This window comes from Urocitellus parryii, chromosome 6, assembly GCF_045843805.1.
Source record: "Urocitellus parryii isolate mUroPar1 chromosome 6, mUroPar1.hap1, whole genome shotgun sequence".
NCBI lineage: Eukaryota > Metazoa > Chordata > Mammalia > Rodentia > Sciuridae > Urocitellus > Urocitellus parryii.
This window is the reverse complement of record NC_135536.1, coordinates 155,134,428-155,154,019: the sequence shown is the minus strand read 5'-3', so window position 1 is coordinate 155,154,019 and position 19,592 is coordinate 155,134,428. Positions and strand designations below refer to the sequence as shown.

Genomic DNA, 19,592 nt, shown 5'->3' with positions numbered 1-19,592 from the left:
ACACAGGCTGAAGGTGAAAGATTGGGAAAAAATATACACGCACACGGTGCTCGTAAGCAAGCAGGGGTGGCCATCCTCATATCGAATAAAATTGACTTCAAGACTAAGTTAATCAAAAGAGAAAAGGAAGGACATTATATACTGTTAAAAGGAACTATTCACCAACAAGACATAACAATTATCAATATTTATGCACCAAATAAGGGTGCTGCGATGTTCATAAAAAAAACTCTCCTCAAGTTCAACAATCAAATAGACAACAACACAATAATTATGTGTGACTTCAACACACCTCTCTCACCATTGGACAGATCCTCCAAACAAAAGTTGAATAAAGAAACTATAGAACTCAATACCACAATCAATAACCTAGACTTAACTGACATATATAGAATATATCCACCATCATCAAGTGGATATACTTTTTTCTCAGTAGCACATGGATCCTTCTCAAAAGTAGACCATATATTATGCCATAGGGCAACCCTCAGTAAATATAAAGGGGTGGAGATAATACAATGCATTTTATCTGATCATAATGGAATGAAACTGGAAATCAATGATAAAGGAAGGAAGGAAAAATCCTACATCTCATGGAAAATGAACAATATGTTACTGAATGATCAATGGGTTACAGAAGACATAAAAGAGGAAATCAAAAAATTCTTAGAGATAAATGAAAATACAGACACAACATACTGGAATCTATGGGACACAATGAAAGCAGTTTTAAGAGGGAAATTCATCGCCTGGAGGTCATTCCTCAAAAAAAGAAAAAAACAACAAATAAATGAGCTCACATTTCATCTCAAAGCCCTAGAAAAGAAAGAGCAAAACAATAGCAAATGTAGCAGAAGGCAAGAAATAATTAAAATCAGAGTGAAAATCAATGAAATTGAAACAAAAAAAAAACTGTTGAAAAAACTGACAAAACTAAAAGTTGGTTCTTCAAAAAAATAAATAAGATCGACAGACCCTTAGCCATGCTAACGAAGAGAAGAAGAGAGAGAACTCAAATTACTAACATACAGGATGAAAAAGGCAATATCACAAGAGATGCTACAGAAATACAGAAGATAATTAGAAATTATTTTGAAAACCTATATTCCAATAAAGTAGAAGATAGTGAAGACATCAATAAATTTCTTAAGTCATATGATTTGCCAGACTGAGTCAGGAGGATACACACAATTTTAACAGACCAATATCAATGGATGAAACACAAGAAGCAATCAAAAGACTACCAACCAAGAAAAAGCCCAGGACCGGATGCATATACAGCAGAGTTTTACAAAACCTTTAAAGAAGAATTAATACCAATACTTTTCAAGTTATTTCAGGAAACAGAAAAAGAGGGAGCTCTTCCAAATCATTCTATGAGGCCAACATCACAATGATTCCAAAACCAGACAAAGACACCTCAAAGAAAGAAAACTACAGACCAATATCTCTAATGAACCTAAATGCAAAAATCCTCAATAAAATTCTGGCGAATTGGATACAAAAACACATCAAAAAAATTGTGCACCATGATCAAGTAGGATTCATCCCTGGGATGCAAAGCTGGTTCAATATACGGAAATCAATAAATGTTATTCACCACATCAACAGACTTAAAGATAAGAACGATATGATCATCTCGATAGATGCAGAAAAAGCATTCGACAAAGTACAGCATCCCTTTATATTCAAAACACTAGAAAAACTAGGGATAACAGGAACATACCTCAATATTGTAAAAGCTATCTATGCTAAGCCTCAGGCTAGCATCATTCTGAACGGAGAAAAATTGAAGGCATTCCCTCTAAAATCTGGAACAAGACAGGGATACCCTCTCTCATCACTTCTGTTCAATATAGTTCTTGAAAAACTAGCCAGAGCAATTAGACAGACAAAGAAATTAAAGGCATAAAAATAGGAAAAGAAGAACTTAAATTATCACTATTTGCGAATGACATGATTCTATACCTAGCAGACCCAAAAGGGTCTACAAAGAAACTACTAGAGCTAATAAATGAATTCAGCAAAGTGGCAGGATGTAAAATCAACATGAATAAATCAAAGGCATTCCTGTATATCAGCGACAAATCCTCTGAAATGGAAATGAGGACAACCACCCCATTCACAATATCCTCAAAAAAAAATAAAATAAAATACTTGGGAATCAACCTAACAAAAGAGGTGAAAGATTTATACAATGAAAACTACAGAACCCTAAAGAGAGAAATAGAAGAAGATCTTAGAAGATGAAAAAATATACCCTGTTCATGGATAGGCAGAACTAACATCATCAAAATGGTGATATTACCCAAAGTTCTCTACAGGTTTAATGCAATGCCAATCAAAATCCCAATGGCATTTCTTGTAGAAATAGATAAAGCAATCATGAAATTCATATGAAAAAATAAAAGACCCAGAATAGCCAAAGCAACTCTAAGCAGGAAGTGTGAATCAGGCGGCATAGCGATACCAGACCTCAAACTATACTACAGAGCAAGAGTAACAAAAACAGCATGGTACTGGTACCAAAACAGGTGGGTAGACCAATGGTACAGAACAGAGGACACAGAGACTAATCCACAAAGTGACAACTATCTTATATTTGATAAAGGGGCTAAAAGCATGCAATGGAGGAAGGATAGCATCTTCAACAAATGGTGCTGGGAAAACTGGAAATCCATATGCAATAAAATGAAACTGAATCCCTTTCTCTCACCGTGCACAAAAGTTAACTCAAAATGGATCAAGGAGCTTGATATCAAATCAGAGACTCTGCGTCTGATAGAAGAAAAAGTTGGCTCCGATCTACATATTGTGGGGTCAGGCTCCAAATTCCTTAATAGGATGCCCATAGCACAAGAGTTAAAAACAAGAATCAACAAATGGGACTTACTTAAACTAAAAAGTTTTTTCTCAGCAAGAGAAACAATAAGAGAGGTAAATAGGGAGCCTACATCCTGGGAACAAATTTTCACTCCTCACACTTCAGATAGAGCCCTAATATCCAGAGTATACAAAGAACTCAAAAAATTAAACAATAAGATAACAAATAACCCAATAACAAATGGGCCAAGGACCTGAATAGACACTTCTCAGAGGAGGACATACAATCAATCAACAAGTACATGAAAAAATGCTCACATCTCTAGGAGTCAGAGAAATGCAAATCAAAACCACCCTAAGATACCATCTCACTCCAGTAAGATTGGCAGCCATTCTGAAGTCAAACAACAAGTGCTGGCGAGGATGTGGGGAAAAGGGTACACCAGTACATTGCTGGTGGGACTGCAAATTGGTGCGGCCAATTTGGAAAGCAGTATGGAGATTTCTGGGAAAGCTGGGAATGGAACCACCATTTGACCCAGCTATTGCCCTTCTCGGACTATTCCCTGAAGACCTTAAAAGAGCATACTATAGGGATACTGCTACATCGATGTTCATAGCAGCACAATTCATAATAGCTAGACTGTGGAACCAAACTAGATGCCCTTCAATAGATGAATGGATAAAAAAATGTGGCATTTATACACAATGGAGTATTACTCTGCACTAAAAAATGACAAAATCATGGAATTTGCAGGGAAATGGATGGCACTAGAGCAGATTATGTTAAGTGAAGCTAGCCAATCCCTAAAAAACAAATGCCAAATGTCATCTTTGATATAAGGAGAGCAACTAAGAACAGAATAGGGAGGAAGAGCATGAGAAGAAGATCACCATTAAACAGGGTTGAGAGGGGGGAGGGAAAGAGAGAGAGAAGGGAAATTGCATGGTAAAGGAAGGAGACCCTCATTGTTATACAAAATTACATATAAGAAGAAGTGAGGGGAAAGGGGAAAATAAAAAACAAGAGAGAGAAATGAATTACAGTAGATGGGGTAGAGAGAGAAGAGTGGAGGAGAGGGGAGGGGAGGGGAGGCGGGATAGTAGAGGATAGGAAGGGCAGCAGAATACAACAGACACTAGTATGGCAGTATGTAAAAAAGTGGATGTGGAACCAATGTGAATCTGCGATATGTATACGGGGTAAAAATGGGAGTTCATAATCTGCTTGAATCAAATGTATGAAATACGATATGTCAAGAGGTTTGTAATGTTTTGAACAACTAATAATAAAAAAAAAGAAGGCTGAAGGTGTGGCTCAGTGGCTAAGTACCACTGAGTTCTAACCGCAGCACCAATAAATTAATATATAAATAAATTTACAATACATAAAGATAATTAACATTTAAAGAGATGAAAATACTTGTTAATATAATTTGAATACTACTACTTATGTGTACTGAATTATCATAATGTACCCCATAAAATGCATATATAAAATATATATTAAAGAGTTACCAGTAACTTAAAAAAAAAAGAAATTATGGTAGGAAGATGAAATTACTAAGTTACTTGATTGACCATAATTAAATATTATTTTAATCTTAAAGCAAGAATGAAAATAGTAGAATAAAATTGTGCATACCTTTTCAGTTTTGTGGTTGCAGAAAACCACCCTGAACACATGTGCCTCCAGTTTATGAAGGTAAATGCTCATTTCCCTCAGCCAAGAGTACTCTGGTAATAACAGGAAGCCCAAAGAAACTATTTAATAATACCCTAGCCCCTAAAGTTCCCTGCCATGCAAGGACACAGATATATAGGATGCTGAGGATTTTACAAAGGAACAGTCTTTCAAAGTAATAGAGCTCTAATGGAAAATTGTAGAACTTCTTTGTCAGCACTGTAGCCTCTAGTCACATGTGGCTATTTTAAATATAAATCAAATAAAATTATTAAAGGCAAAAATTAAGTCCTTCAGTTGCACTAGTTTCATTTTGAGCACTCAAGTCCTCATGAGGTAATTACCTAACTGGACCATGCAGATAAAGAATACTCCCATCACTGTGGCAAAGCAAATGAGAAGATTAGACGTTTAAAGGCTAATCAGAGTCAAATCAATTTAAAATTTAAAACCAAATAAAACTAGTCAGTTCTTTTGATACTTGTTTCCTATCTTTTTTTTAATCTAGAGAGTTCTAGGTGAGAAAAAAAAAAAACAAAATTTTACACAAAAGTACCAAATAACTCCATAGGAAAGAAGCTGAGAATTTAAGAGACTTTAATCCAACAATAAATATTATCAAGTGCAAATCACAGTGGGGAATACAAAGGATTATATGTAATGGCTGCCAGCCTCAGGAACTGTATAGTCTCATTAAGACATTAAAAAAGGAGCTAAGACATGGTCACATTTAGTGATAAATAAGAACATCCAGCTATGATCAGTGGTAACACATTATGGTGTAGTTATACAAGTTCACAGGAAGGATAAGCACTTTTAGAGAATTGCCAGAAGAAATTGGTAAGTCTGAAAAGAATCTGAAAGAATAGGCCAGACTGAGGGAAGAGCAAAGGGCAATCTCAAAAAGAAGAGTTGCATAAATCAAGAGACAGAACTATGCAAAAAAGGGCAAAGGGGCAAAGCAGCCTGAGCCTGACATAGAACTTCCATGGAGTCACAACAGCAGCAAAATGTGAATGAAAGTGATACTAGGACCTAAGGAAAGGACATTCAGTGTTTGACCAGCTGGGCCCCACTTTACAGATTATAAAGAACCCATTCAGATTTCCAGATAGGTTAATGACAAGATAAAAATAGGGTTTAAACTGGGGAATAATTCATACAAAATTTAGAATAAGGAATAATAGAAACCAACTGTGCTGTTTATCCATAATGTGTAACTCTGGGATCAGGAAAACAACTGAGTGAGTAGCCTGAACATAGGTAGCTTTTAAAATTAAACAACTTCAATGTGTGGGAGAGTAAGGAAATTCTATGCTATCAGATTCTAGTAGCTTTATTAACCTTATATGTATACCTCCGAACTATTCTATTTCTCAAAGGGAATGGCATACAACATGACAGAAGTCCCTGTATTAACTATATTTTCTGTATTAATACTCCGACATCTGAGGCATTACTGACCTGGGAAAAATATCCTCTGCCAGTGTTAACTAAGTCCTAGAGACAGTGTCCAAGAGTATGCTTTTGATATGCCAACCAACCAATCCCCAAACCCATAAGCCCACCTCCATTTATGGGCTCTCACACTCTGAGACACTATGTCCCTTCTATACTCACTCAGAGGCCAGATACAGGACAACCAAGTGCCACCCCTATGACCCAGAGTCTGCTGAAATTATTTAAGTTATTCAATTCTAAACCTACTTAGCTTGTCTACCTTGCCTTGACCATTCCCTCTTGCAAAGCTACAACAAAAGCACCTGCCCTCAGTTCCACTCTTTCTTTGCCTGATGAATTCCCCTTGGTGCTCCTTGGGGTGGCTCTATGTGGCATTCCACATCCTGTTTTTAGAGAACTGTGTGCATGATTAAAACTTCTCCCTTCATGGCAATTATTATCATATCTGTGTGACTTATTACACCAGATTAAAACAAACACTGGATACCATTAAAATAACCTCTCAAGAGTTGAATCCAGAAGATTCTCAAAGTCAAATGAATTCTTTTACTTTGAAGCCTATCACCAGGTATCTTACACTTTCACCCCAATCCTTCTTTCCCCTACACAGGTAACTACTTCAAGGGCCACCATCAACATCACACTTATGAAATGGGCATTCAGAATTTTGTAACTCAGCAGGTCTTTCCCAGAGTTCTGATGTAAATTCATTCTTATTGGTGGACTCTTCAGCTTATCATGAAATGTTTACATATGGTTCATGAGGACAAGAGGCTCTCTATCTTGCTCACTGTTGTATCTGCAGCACCTAGACTTGTGCCTACCACAGTAGAACCCAGCAGATTGTGCCTGATGAATGACTGAATGGACTATACAACAATGAATACATGTTGACATAGATGGTAGAATGCAGCTTGAGAGGCAAGACAATATCCAGACTTAAGTGGTAGACAGTGTGGCCATAAGTTAAAAATATGGGTTCTAGAATCAGACCACAGGCTAACTCCCTGCCCTACCATTTGCCAAATATGCAATGTTAAGACAGACCACAAATCCACCCACCCCACCCCAATTTTTTATCCATAATAACAGGTTAAAATGGAACCTACTTCAGAAGTAAAAGATTAAACAGGATGGCCTATGAAAAACATTTACAGTCTGCTCAAGATAGCAATATAAATTCATGTTTTGGGGTTTCACTAGATCAACCCCACCTCTCCAATTGAAACATATAACAATCATGGATGAAATGTTTTTAAAAGAAGAGTAAAAGAAGACTCAAAACCATAGTAAAATTTGTGATGAACACCTCCATGAATCAACAATAATAGAAACCCTAGGTGGTACACATATTTAAAGCAAAGACAGCTAGTTAGAAGGTCAACCTCCAAAGGATATATGTGCTCCTACTGGATGTAAAGGCAGATGGAAAGGTCTACTGACTGCCTGAAACTGTGACCTGGGCTGAACTAGTAGCCTTGATTACATATCACTTACTTTACCAAAACACTAAAATACCTCCAGAAGCTTGCTACATCCAAAACTACTATTTCTGTTTCCAAAGGTTCCCTCTCAGTTTGCTCCTGTCTGACAAAAGCAGGCTGCAGCTCTCTTCACGTACATACTCTTCTTCTGTACCTTCTTAATTTCCATACTTCTCTACTTTCTTACAGTTCTTTCCTGTTTATAAAATATTCCTACATAATATCCCTTTTGTAATGATACATCTTAATAAAATAAATTCTACTACTTCTAAAAGAAGCCTTTCCCAATTATTTACATATTGATAAGTAGTCACTCTGGAGCCCTCACAAACCACCTCTTAATATGGCACTAATGTAGAAAGAAAGATACCCATAATGAAACATACAAAGAACACCCTCCCTTCTAAAGCGAGAGACAGACAATTGAGCATTTGTTTACTAAACAAAATGAAAATTTTATGAAGCTTTGAATAATATATATTTGTTCTATTACACAGGCAACTAATCCTCTATAAAAGTTAATGTATCACTAATAATCCTCCCTGCTCTAGAATTTTTGGACTTGAAGGGAAGGAACTGAAACTTCTGTGAGAGACTTAAGAACTAGGATGCCAGAAGGACTTTTTTGCTGCAGGACAGCTAGCCCTGGGATCAATAAATATAATTCTTGAGACATTAGAGAAATTAATAAGGGACTAAAAAATTAGTAGAGGAAGAGAACAAAGAAGGAAGAGTGAGGGAGATAAAACGTGAACTACAATCTGACTTGAGATCAACAAGCAAGGAAAAGAATGGAGGGTAGCAGGGAGCTAATGTCAACACCAGCACTAGAATCTCCAGATGTCTGTTCCCTCCAGACCCCAGGCCCCAACCCAGAGTAAGCCTGAACCTGAAATGTCATTAATAAACCAGGACCCTCAAAGGGAGCTAAAGTGATCCCAATCAAGACCAGTCCTAGATTCCTGGCCAAAGAAAAGAAAAACCATCTGGAAGAAACCAGGATTGATAAATATTGGATCTGTGCCCAATTAATATTGATCTCAAAGTCAAATGTCACAAAATACGCAAGAAAAAAGTCACTCTGAGTGAGAGACAACTGAGCTAGCCAACAGGTTTAAACCATTAGGGGCTTCACATATTAGAATTGTCAGATATAAAATATGAAATATTATACAGTAAACATTTAAGAAAATTTTTAAATGTCTAAAAAGGAACAAGGGTCAAGAGGCTATCAAAAATAATCAGCTACGTAACAATATCGATTCAAAAACCTATGAAAATGTGAAACAAATATCATTGAAATTTACAGCTCAATAGCTGAGTTAAGCAATAGGTTAGACCTGAATAAAGAGTTAGTGAACTGGAAGAAAGAATTGAAGAGATTTCCCAGAATGCAACACAAGAGATTTGGGGAAGAAAAAACAAAAGCAATCTTAAGAGACAGAAAAGATAGAACAAGAAGTTTAAATAAGAATCCTAGAAAGTATAGTCAAGTGTCGGCAATTGAGAATACAATAGCCAAGAACTGTATAGGCTTTTTTTTCCTTGTCACCATTCCCTCAATCATATAGTATAACAACTATTTACATAGCATTTACATTATATTAAGTCTTATAAGTCATCTTGAAATGATTTATAGTATATTGAAGAATGTGTGTAGGTTATATGTAAATACTATGCCATTGTCAGCCACTGATAAGTTTCCAGGGAGTGATGGCCTACAGAGTTAAGGAAGGACGGCAATAAGGAGGAGCACCCAAGTACCTTCTATCCACGAAATGGACAAAAAGGAGGGTATCAGCAGTACAGGTTTTATTAGCATATTCTATAACTCACATTTGTATCACCCATTAGAGAAATAAAATAATTGAAATTAACAGAAGAGATCAAACAAATGATGGTCAGCATCTTCATATTTAAGTAGTAGACTTAATTAAAGCTCCTCTTAAAAATAACTCCTCTGCAGAGGGTTCATTAACAGGAGGGTAACCATAGGAAACACAATAACCACCATAAAATATACCATGAATCAATGTCTGTTACTCTGGGGAAGGAGTACCACTCTCAAAGGAGAAAGAGGAGAACCATGTTATTAAGCACCAGTCATGAGCCAAGTCCTGAACTGGCAAGTTCCCATATCTTGCTTTATTTCATAAATACAGATAGCCACTCACCATTCTCCCACAGAAAGCTTTCCCGCCCTGGCCTTCCCCTCCAGCCAACTCTGCAGCAAGTGCACATTTGGCCTGTCCTCCATAGCCAAAAACGTTTTTCTTGTCACACCAACCTAAGTACTTCTAAACATGAGTAATTTCTAGACAATCAACAATTAACTTTCAGAATTTATAATTCAGTTCTGAGGGTAGCTCTTTGTATACCCATAATCTGGCACTTAACTAATACATCTAGGTAAGAAAGATTTTAAGCTTAATACAGTAAAACCTTCAGCGAGGGCTGGGGTTGTGACTCAGTGGGTAGAGCACTTGCCTAGCACATGTGAGGCACTAGTTTGATTCTCAGCATCACATAAAAATAAATAAATAAAATAAAGGTATATTAAAAAAAAGGAAACCTGCAGCTAAACATTCTGCCAGCTTTGAAGAGAATATTATCAACACACAGATATTCAGATACAAATAAAGATCACAACCTTATTAGTATTCAGAAAATATACATATAAAAACAATGAGGTCTGCATTTTTCAAAAGACAAATCATCTCCAGCATAGGAAATTTATATAGGATAAATTTAAGTTTACATAATCTTTATAATGGAAAGCACTTCAGCACTATTACTACTTAAAATGTGCACAGTTTTTTGTTTGTTTATGTTAGTGCTAAGGATGGAACCCAAGGCCTTGGAAATTCTAGGCAACCACTCTACCACTAAGCTACATCCCTACCCCTTAAAATAGACATACTTAATTCGTCCATCTAATAACTTCACTTATAGTTACCTATACAGGAAAAAATTTCCCATGTTATTAAAAAAAATCACAAGAACATTCTTTGCTGCCTGGTTTGTAAAAGTGGAAGGAAAGTAGGAAGAAAAGAAAGAAGGAAGAACACATCTACCTACAGCCATTTATTTCTATTTGTTTTCAAATGAAATTAAAAATCTAAAATTTCTCTCTTTTATAAAAATCTTAAAAGCTGAAAGAATTAACCAAAACTTACTTCAAAAAGAAAGAGGATGGAGTCCAGCTCCTCCCTTTGTGACTTATTATTCCCTGAAATAGTAAAAGAAGATAGTTATCAAGATAACATTTAAACTTTAGGTTACTACACATTATGTTAATAATCACCTTGAAACATGTAAACATCAACAAACATTAATTTATACAAAAATACCTTAAGACAGCATATAAGAAATGCAATAGACAACTGAGCAGACCAGAACTGTCCCTTGCTAGACACAGCTTCTGTGTTCCTCAACCAGGAGCAGATAATTCATTCACTTCTCAACTAGTTACTTATTAGCTCAAATTGTGGCTGAATGACAGCAAAAACAAAGAGTTCTAGCTTGGTCATAGAAACAGGCATACAGCAAGTAACATCTGTAAAAAGCAGTATCTCTTTGGGCAATGGTATACTATTCTTTTGATAATAACAATAATAATCTCCACAACACCTCCAGGAACAGTCACCATTTATTGTCTTCTCTATACCAGAATTTGTGTGCTTTGTGCTTAGTTTACATCATCTACCTTAGGAATCAGCAAACTTTTTCTTAAAAATAAATACTTCAGGTTTCGGTTCTCTGGTAAATACTTAAGGTTTTACAGGTCTCCCTTATAATCACTCAATACAGATATTATAATGCAAAAGCAGCCACAGGCAATACATAGATTAATTTATATAAAACTTAGATATAAGTTTATATAATCTTTATAGTGGAAAGCAGTTCAGCACTATTACTATTTAAAATGTGCACACTGCTGTTTGTTTGTTTGTTTGTTAGTGCTAGGGATGGAACCCAAGGCCTTAGAAATGTTAGGCAAGGGTATAGCTGTGTCCAGTGAAACTTTATTTATAAAAACAGGCAGCAAACTATGAGTTACAGGCCCCTGATCTAATGGAATCTCCACAGTTCTGTGAAGTGTTTCATTCACTCATTGAACAAATACTAAAGAATGTCTATATTTCAGGGATTATTCTAGCCCCTGAAGCTACATGAAATGAACAAAACAGACAACAATCCCTGCCCTGAGGAAGATTACATTCTGGCAGAAGGCACTCTATAAAGGAGTGGATGGGGAAGGGAGGGGGCAGGGTGTTAGCAATGATGGTGGAATGTGATGGACATCATTATCCAAAGTACATGTATGAAGACATGAATTGGTGTGAAAATACTATATGTACAACAAGAGACATGAAAAAATGTGCTCTATATGTATAATAAGAATAGTAATGCATTCTGCTGTCATTTACTTTTTTAAAAATCAATTAAAAATAAAATAAAACTGCCAGGGAAGGTGGACCTTCAAAAATAATTAATTAATTAATAAGTGAGAAAACCAAGAGGGAAAGAAGTTGGGGCAATCAAAAAGGGGTGGTGTGCAATTTTGATTAGGGAAAGCAAGGAATGCCTTTCTGGTAGAGTAACAAATTAGTAAAGATTCAAAGAGGTAAAGAAACAAGCTATATGAAAACTGGGGGTAAGGAAGCAAGCCATATGGAAATTTGAGGGAGGAATGCTCCAGGAAGAGGGACTGGACAGTACAAAGTTCCTGTGGCTGAGAATGTCTGGCAGGATAAAGAAACATCCAGAAGGCCCTTGAGGCTGGAGTGAAGAAGGGAAGATTCTAGCAGTTGAGGCTAGAGAGTAAGCAGGGTAAAGGAAGATTAGGTAGTGCCTGAGGTCACTGTAAAGACTTTGGGAATGAGAAGCCATTTGAGGGTTAGAGCCACAGAGTTATGATTTGACTCACATTTTTAAAGCATGGCTCCAGCTACTCTTTAAAAGAGATTTTGGGATAGGGAAAGGTGCACGGAGATCCTTTCTGAAGTTACTGCTATAGTCTGTGATAGGATAACAGGAGTTGCACTGTTACTGGTATAGGCAATGAGACAAGGCCAATGGTTCTGGATATATTTTGAAAGTAGAGCTAATAACTCCAAGGTTTTGGCCTGAATAACTGGAAAGTTGAAGTTATCACAAAGTGGTTTCATTATGCCTAATAAACGTTTTCTTTTTTATTCCTTTTTGGGGGCACACTTTCAATATAACAACAGATTATACTAAAAGCAAAAAACTTCAAAAATGTCACCCTGTTTTTAGTGGTTCTTCATTGAGTCCTGTGATAAAGTGAAAAAATGAACACAATCTTTCCCCTCCCTTCAAGAGATATTTCTTTCTCTATCCTTTGAATCTGGGATGCCATATGACTTGCTCTGGCCAAAGTGACATTAGCAAATGTGAGAAAGTTGCTGAGCCTAGAACTCTACCACCAAATGAAGGAGTCCAACCTAGTCTGCTAGTTGGGTAATGAGAAGCTGTATGGAGAACTAAGGCATGCTAATCAGCAGCTCACCAATCACAAGACTATGTGAAGAAGGACATCCAATATTAGCTGACCTCACAGGCAAGAGCCAGTCTAATTAAGAAGAACTTCCTGTATAGCTAGAGAATGATAAACACTGTTTTAAGGCATTCAGTTTTAGCGTGGTTTCTTATGCAACACAAATTAAGTGATAGTCATAAACAGCCAAATTTTTCTAAAAGGACAGAAGAAAGAAGAAAGAAGAAAGAGGACAGTAGAGAAAGACAAAGAAGAGGAAACCCTTTAAAAAGAGGGGGGTTTTGGTAGAATATATTTTTTAATCTGGGGTTTTAATTTTTTCTTTGCTATTTTTAACTTTATTTATTTTTAAAAGATTCTTTTTAAGATGACACAATATCTTTCTTTATTTTTATGTGGTGCTGAGGATCAAATCCAGTGCCTCACATGTGCTAGGCAAGCGCTTTACCACTGAGCCACAACCCCAGCCCATCTTTGCTATTTAAATTGTACACAATATCACACTTTTCTCCCCCACACACCTGTGAGAGAACATGAACTGAGGTAAGAGTAGGAAACAAGATAAATATCAAACCATTTTATATTTGAAATATTTACACAATTTGAAAAAACTCAAACTCAAGAGTTACATTAATTTATAAATCACAGAGACAGGGGTGGGGACTGAGAAATCCATTAAAAATAAAACATACTGGTATCCTGGGCACATGCTCACATATGACTTGATGATTAGTTTGAGTCCACAGCATTCACTAAGACTATAAGACACCTGTTGTAGGTCAGAGCCCACCTTGTTGCCTAGTCCCAAATCCCTTCCCCTCCACACTTGACATGTACCTCTGTTTGACTGGAGGAATCAGGGCATCTGAAAGGAAGCCCCTCCATTTTTCTTCTCAATCTTAATATGTCTTTGTGTCTATAGTCATCATCTTATTTTTTCCTCCTTACATAAAAAGGTCACCTTGTACCCTTTCAGACATCACTGAGTATCTCTTCATCTTACTATTCATTTGTATCCTTTGTAATAAATGGGTAAACATTTTATAATAAATGAGTAAATAGGAAGTGTTTCTCTGAATTCTGTGAATTGCTCTGGCCAATTAATCAAACCCAAGGAGCAAGTCATAGGAACCCCTAATTATAGCCAGTTGTCACAGGAAAAAGTCACAACCTGGAGCTTGTGACTGGCAATCTGAAGTGGGGGCAGTGTGAGGCTCTTAACTGAGACTTTAACCTGTGAGATCTGATGCTATCTCTAAGTAGAGAGCATCAGCATCAGGACTGAATTGAGTTACAGGGCACCCAGATAATTTCCACTGGAAAATAAGATGTCAGAATGTTGGGCTGAGTGGTGTGAGAGTAGAAAAAGATCTTTGGTTTGTTTATCCTAATTAAAATAATCTCCCCAACATATAACATGAAAACAAAAGATGAAGGTAGTAATGCCAGCTACCATTTACTGACCATGTAAATGTGTCAAATTCTGTTCTAAAATCCTAGGATACCTGTTAACCTATTTAATGCTAACAGGAAGAAGCCACCCCAGAGAAAGGTCAACCCCTAGGGCTAGTCTGGATCCCCAACTACACTATCCTGCCACTTAAATACACAGCAAGGATATACATGTAACATTTTTAGTTTGCCTTTCAAATAATTTTTTATATATAGGCAAAACCATAAACATAAGACATTAATAACATATGGAAAGATATGCATAAAACTTTCCATGCAGGTTGCTTCTGCAAAGGAGGACAGAAAATCTGGTCAAAGCAGATATTTCTGTTTTCATTCCAAACCCTCTAATGAAATCTGAATTTTTAATACTGTACATATATTAATTTTCCTTCTTCTTTTTATTTTTTTTTAAATATTTTATTTATTTATTTTTCTCGGTGGACACAACATCTTTGTTTGTATGTGGTGCTGAGGATCGAACCGGGGCCGCACGCATGCCAGGCGAGCGCGCTACCGCTTGAGCCACATCCCCAGCCCCCTTCTTCTTTCTAAATAAAATTATTCATTTGGAACTTATACCTTCTGCAGGTCACTTTACTATTTTCTCTTTACATATTAGTTGTTCAATTAACATCTGCAAAAGGGAAGACTCAATGGAAACAAAGATATCAACAAGTCCATCATGATTTCACAGCTTTGTTGAAGGCCTAACAAGAAAACAAATAAAGCTAAAAAATGTAGAACGTATGGCTCATAACAGATACAACTTCTAAAATTTCGGTAGAAAATTAAAGAAATGCTTACCTTTTAATTTTAAACTATTTTCCAGTGTTATAAAATTTTCATAGAAGATGAAATATATCTGTGAATAGTTGGTCTCAAAAAACTGCTTAAGATCACCTGCATCCACATTATCTGAAAAGAAAAAGTTTTCATTTACACAATTATCAGAATTTAGAAATAATCTTTTCAAAAATGAAGGAAAGCTAGTCTTATCCCCTTAACAAAGCAAAACAAAACAGTATTCCTATTTGTTTATTCTCCATCTAAGAGGTTCTGAATGGTACTGGGGCACCAACCACCACAAAGGAGACTCTGAGGCTGAGTCAAGGAGATAAGAGCTGATGTAGGCACAGCACTCACAGGCCAGCTAGAAGGTCAGAGGTAGAGGAGGTAAGTGGGTCTGGGGGAGGGAGAGATGACTTCCTATTAGGGGAGAAGGATGTGGAGGTTTGAGGAAAAGGCAATTTTTCACATAGGCCTTGAGGAGGGATGGGTTTGTACCTATGGAAACAATGTTGCTGGTGTCTCTGGGCATAAAAAAAGTAATCAACTCAAGTGAACCACCACATGCTCCCTACCATATCTACCCAGCCATGCTCATCTGGGCCCACATTTTCTATCTTCCTTCCTGTTTCAAGGTGACCAGTCTCTATTCCTACTCAGGTACTGTGGGACCTGTCATGTGTTCTTAAAGTTGTCTCTGTTGTACCAGACAAAACTGTTGTACCTGACAGTTTTGCTAAGATCAGGAACTGCAAGTAGATAAGTAGATAATACAGGGGACTGGCCCAGAGACAACTACCTTTAGGTCTGAGCAGCAACATGGCTACTTCTGCTGAGAGTAACAATCAGCCCCAAAGAAACTTCACAACTCTGGGAATCAGAGTAGTTATCCACTGTCAACACATGTTTGTCATTTTCCTCAGCTAACAAGGTTGCTTATGTCATTTATAGGATCCTGACCAAGGAGTCAGTGCTTTGAAAGAATATTCTAGTAACCTTAGGAAAATTAAAAGAGCCTCCTTAAAATTGTACAAGGATTACTCAAGAAAAAAAAATGTGTTGATATTCCATCCATAAAAGTGGTGTCATTGCTTTTGCTGTTCCAAAATTGTGAATATATGGAAATTACTGTGTTCAAATTCTATAAAATTAACAATAATGCAGATGGATCTAAAGAATTATTTTTATTTGGTTATCATGGTAGGGGCTTCCATGCAAAAAAAATTTCCCTGCTTCTTTGAACTCACACACATTAGCAAGTAATATAAGCTGCCAATCTGATGTTATACTTACTGTACCAAAATAACACTGAGCGCAGAGCAGTAAAAATTGCTAGTAACTAACAAATTTACCTGTGCAGAAGCAGGTAACAATGAAACTAGCATTACCAACCCACATGAACATTATCATTCTCATAAACTACACAAGCTTGCCAAGGAATCCTAGAGTCCCTATGCAGAATCTTCCAGTTCCAAGGAAAGGTTTTGTGCATTTTAATGCAGTGGAAACTGCTAGCCCATCTGCCACTAATTGTTTCCTCTGCTGGAAGCACAATAAATCCAGTCAGTTCCCACTCACTCTCACTGAAACATCACTATCCCACACCCAGACTAGTTCTGTACCTTTGCTGTGTGATCTCCACCTGGTTCTTCCCCTGTTCTGAAACATGTCATACTTCATTTCCAGTGGAATGTTGATAAAATTCCTGGATTGATTATGATTGAATCACCTATTTTCTTTATTAGGTATAGTTCCTATACTCACATTCCCTGTATCCAGCACAATATTTAGTTCAAATTTTTCTTTAATCAGCTGAATAAAAGATATGACCTATAATACACAGATAAAATAATGACTATAAACTGTAAATCTATATGAAAGAAATGGTCTAACCCTCAAATCCTGAGGGTTATCAAAAGATAAATTTCATCTCCCTGCTGAGGGTTCTCAATTTCAATTTTCTACCCTGACATGTCTCGCTGTGAGCCCTATCCTCACAGTCAATGTATCACTTGAGGGTCTAAAAGGCCTTTCAAATTAAACACTGTCAAAAGGAAGACATCTCTATCAGATCCAGTTCCAAGTCTGTCAGGCTTTCCCATCTCAATAACTTAGTATCACCAAGCATCAGCAGCAGTCAGCTGTTCAAACCAAAGCCTAGCACTCTCTGGGTCCACTCTTTCATCACCCATCTCCAACACACCAATCTCCCCTATCAGTTCATATTCAACATGTGTCCCAGCCCTAAACTTGCATCTGCCCTCCAAGGCTTTACCTGGTCTACACTGCCAGGAATAAGCACAGAGGCTATAACTACCACCTACTGCCTAGGCTCCCTGCTTTCACCATTCTCCCATTCCCTGTATTAGGTAACTTGAAAATTTACTAATATCAACCAAGTCAGATCACTCCTCTACTTGAAACCATCTAATTAGCCTTCAGTACAGTACTTAAAATAAAATCCAAATTCTTTACCATAGCCCACAAGGCCCTGAATAACTTTTCCTATTAAATCAACTTCATTGTGCAACACTCTTCCCTTCATATCTTACACCTTAGACACTATGACTTGTTTCTGTGACCCCAAAGTTCCCTAATATGTTCTTCATTTGGGGCTCCTAAAGGCTACTGCCCCAATCCCCAGATCTTCATACAGCTGGCTCAGTCTCATCCTTTAGAAACTGGATCACACGTCACCTCCTCAAAGAAATCTAGATGTACCCCATATGTCGCTCTTTACTTTTCATCTTCTACCCTGCCTTCTTGCTTGGTAGGCTCTGCAATGAACAGGTTTCAGACACAGAAGGCCCTAAGCAAGCAAACAATTTCATAAAGATGGGGAATGTGGGTACGCTGATGCGACAGAATGGTACAGAATGATTATTGGGTGATCAACAACTTCCCTACCTTGTCTTCCTTTGGTGCCCCGGAGACACTAGAAATATCAGCAACCTGAACAAAGAGAGTTCTCAAGAACTTTGAGAAGCCTTAATATTGATGATACTCTCAAAAGCCAAAAGTCCAGGTAACACACACCTTCCAATAACTTTTTGTGGACAGGGCACAAACGGTTCTGAGCTTAAAGCATTCACTATGGGTTAGGGACATAGCTCAGTGATAAAGTTCATGGCAGCATGCATCAGGCTCTACATGTTGATCCCTAGCACAAAGGAAGGAAGGGGGAGAGAGGGGTAAGGGGTGGGAAAGGCAGAGAAGGAAAGAAGAGGAGAGGAGAAAGAAAAAAACACACACTACTAGCAGGACAAGTATATGCATTCAAGGTAACCCAAAACACAGTGAAGCTAGAAGCATAACATTAGTAACATACTCAATTCATCTACACATGTTGAGGGTTCTTGATTTCTCAGGGAGTACTCCTCACACAACTTCCCCTATAGCACTTAAGAGTAGTTAAAATTATCTTCTTGTTCATTCACTTCTGCACTGTTTTGCACACCCCACGATAATGTTAACTGCATGAAGGCAGTAATCCTGTCTGTTTTGTTCACTACCCTATCTCCAGCCCCAAGAACAAAGCTGGTGCACAGAAGACATCTAATTATTATTAAAGGAATAAACAAAGAATAAACATCAAATGTTTCACATCTGTAATTCAAAATCTTGAATCAATTCTTGATTCACCTGTTTCTCCAAAGACTCATCAAAAGAATATTTATAGATTAAGCATAAGTCTTGGGGGAGGCAACTACAGGTACTGGAACTTAGCACCCTACAAAATGAACACTATAAAAAAATCAAAAGCCTGATTTTTAGCAAGGCTAACTTCAAGATGCAGAGAGATTAAGGATGGCTCTGCTCAGAAGTAAATGACTATAACCACAAACTTCCTTTAGACAGACATTCTTGACCCATTCATTCAAATATTTATTGAGCCTCTACCCATGGTAGCTAGCACTGTGTCAAGTGCTAAGAAATTCAAAGAGAAAAAGACCCAAGGCTATCAAGGTGCATGGATGAATAAGCAAGCAACACTAAAAGCCTCATGGCTAAAGACCATGCCCATGCAGAGCACCAAGGGAGAGAACAGATAACACTACACAGAGGGGCTGGGAATATTACTAACATCATACATCTATGTCTGTTGTATGCTTTAAAAGACACTTTCATGAATTTATTTCACTCATACCATAACACTGTGAAATAGATTGGGCAAGGGTGGTCAAGAGAAATCAATACAAGGATAAGTACCTCATGTGACCTGCGCAAGGTATCATAACCAGTTAGGACATGGGCAAAACTCCTGTCTAGGGCTTCAGAGTCCAAATCTGAGCCGTACAAAGTCTCAGACAAATGGGTATAAGTCAAAACTAGAAATCAGATCACGAATTTAAAAGAAAGAAATTATCCCCATGGGAGC

General features: G+C 37.2%; 1 protein-coding gene across 3 annotated transcripts in view; it reads right to left on the bottom strand.

The window, feature by feature from the left end:
* Ralgapa2 (Ral GTPase activating protein catalytic subunit alpha 2) overlaps positions 1-19,592 on the bottom strand; it is a 321,259-nt gene that overhangs the window by 278,680 nt on the left and 22,987 nt on the right. For all 3 annotated transcript variants that reach the window (XM_077800202.1, XM_077800203.1, XM_077800204.1), the window contains exons 2-3: positions 15,233-15,343; positions 10,629-10,681 (exon numbers count right to left, since the gene is read on the bottom strand). In XM_077800202.1, the coding sequence (XP_077656328.1) occupies positions 10,629-10,681; positions 15,233-15,343 (164 nt within the window). The remainder of the gene's footprint in view (positions 1-10,628; positions 10,682-15,232; positions 15,344-19,592) is intronic.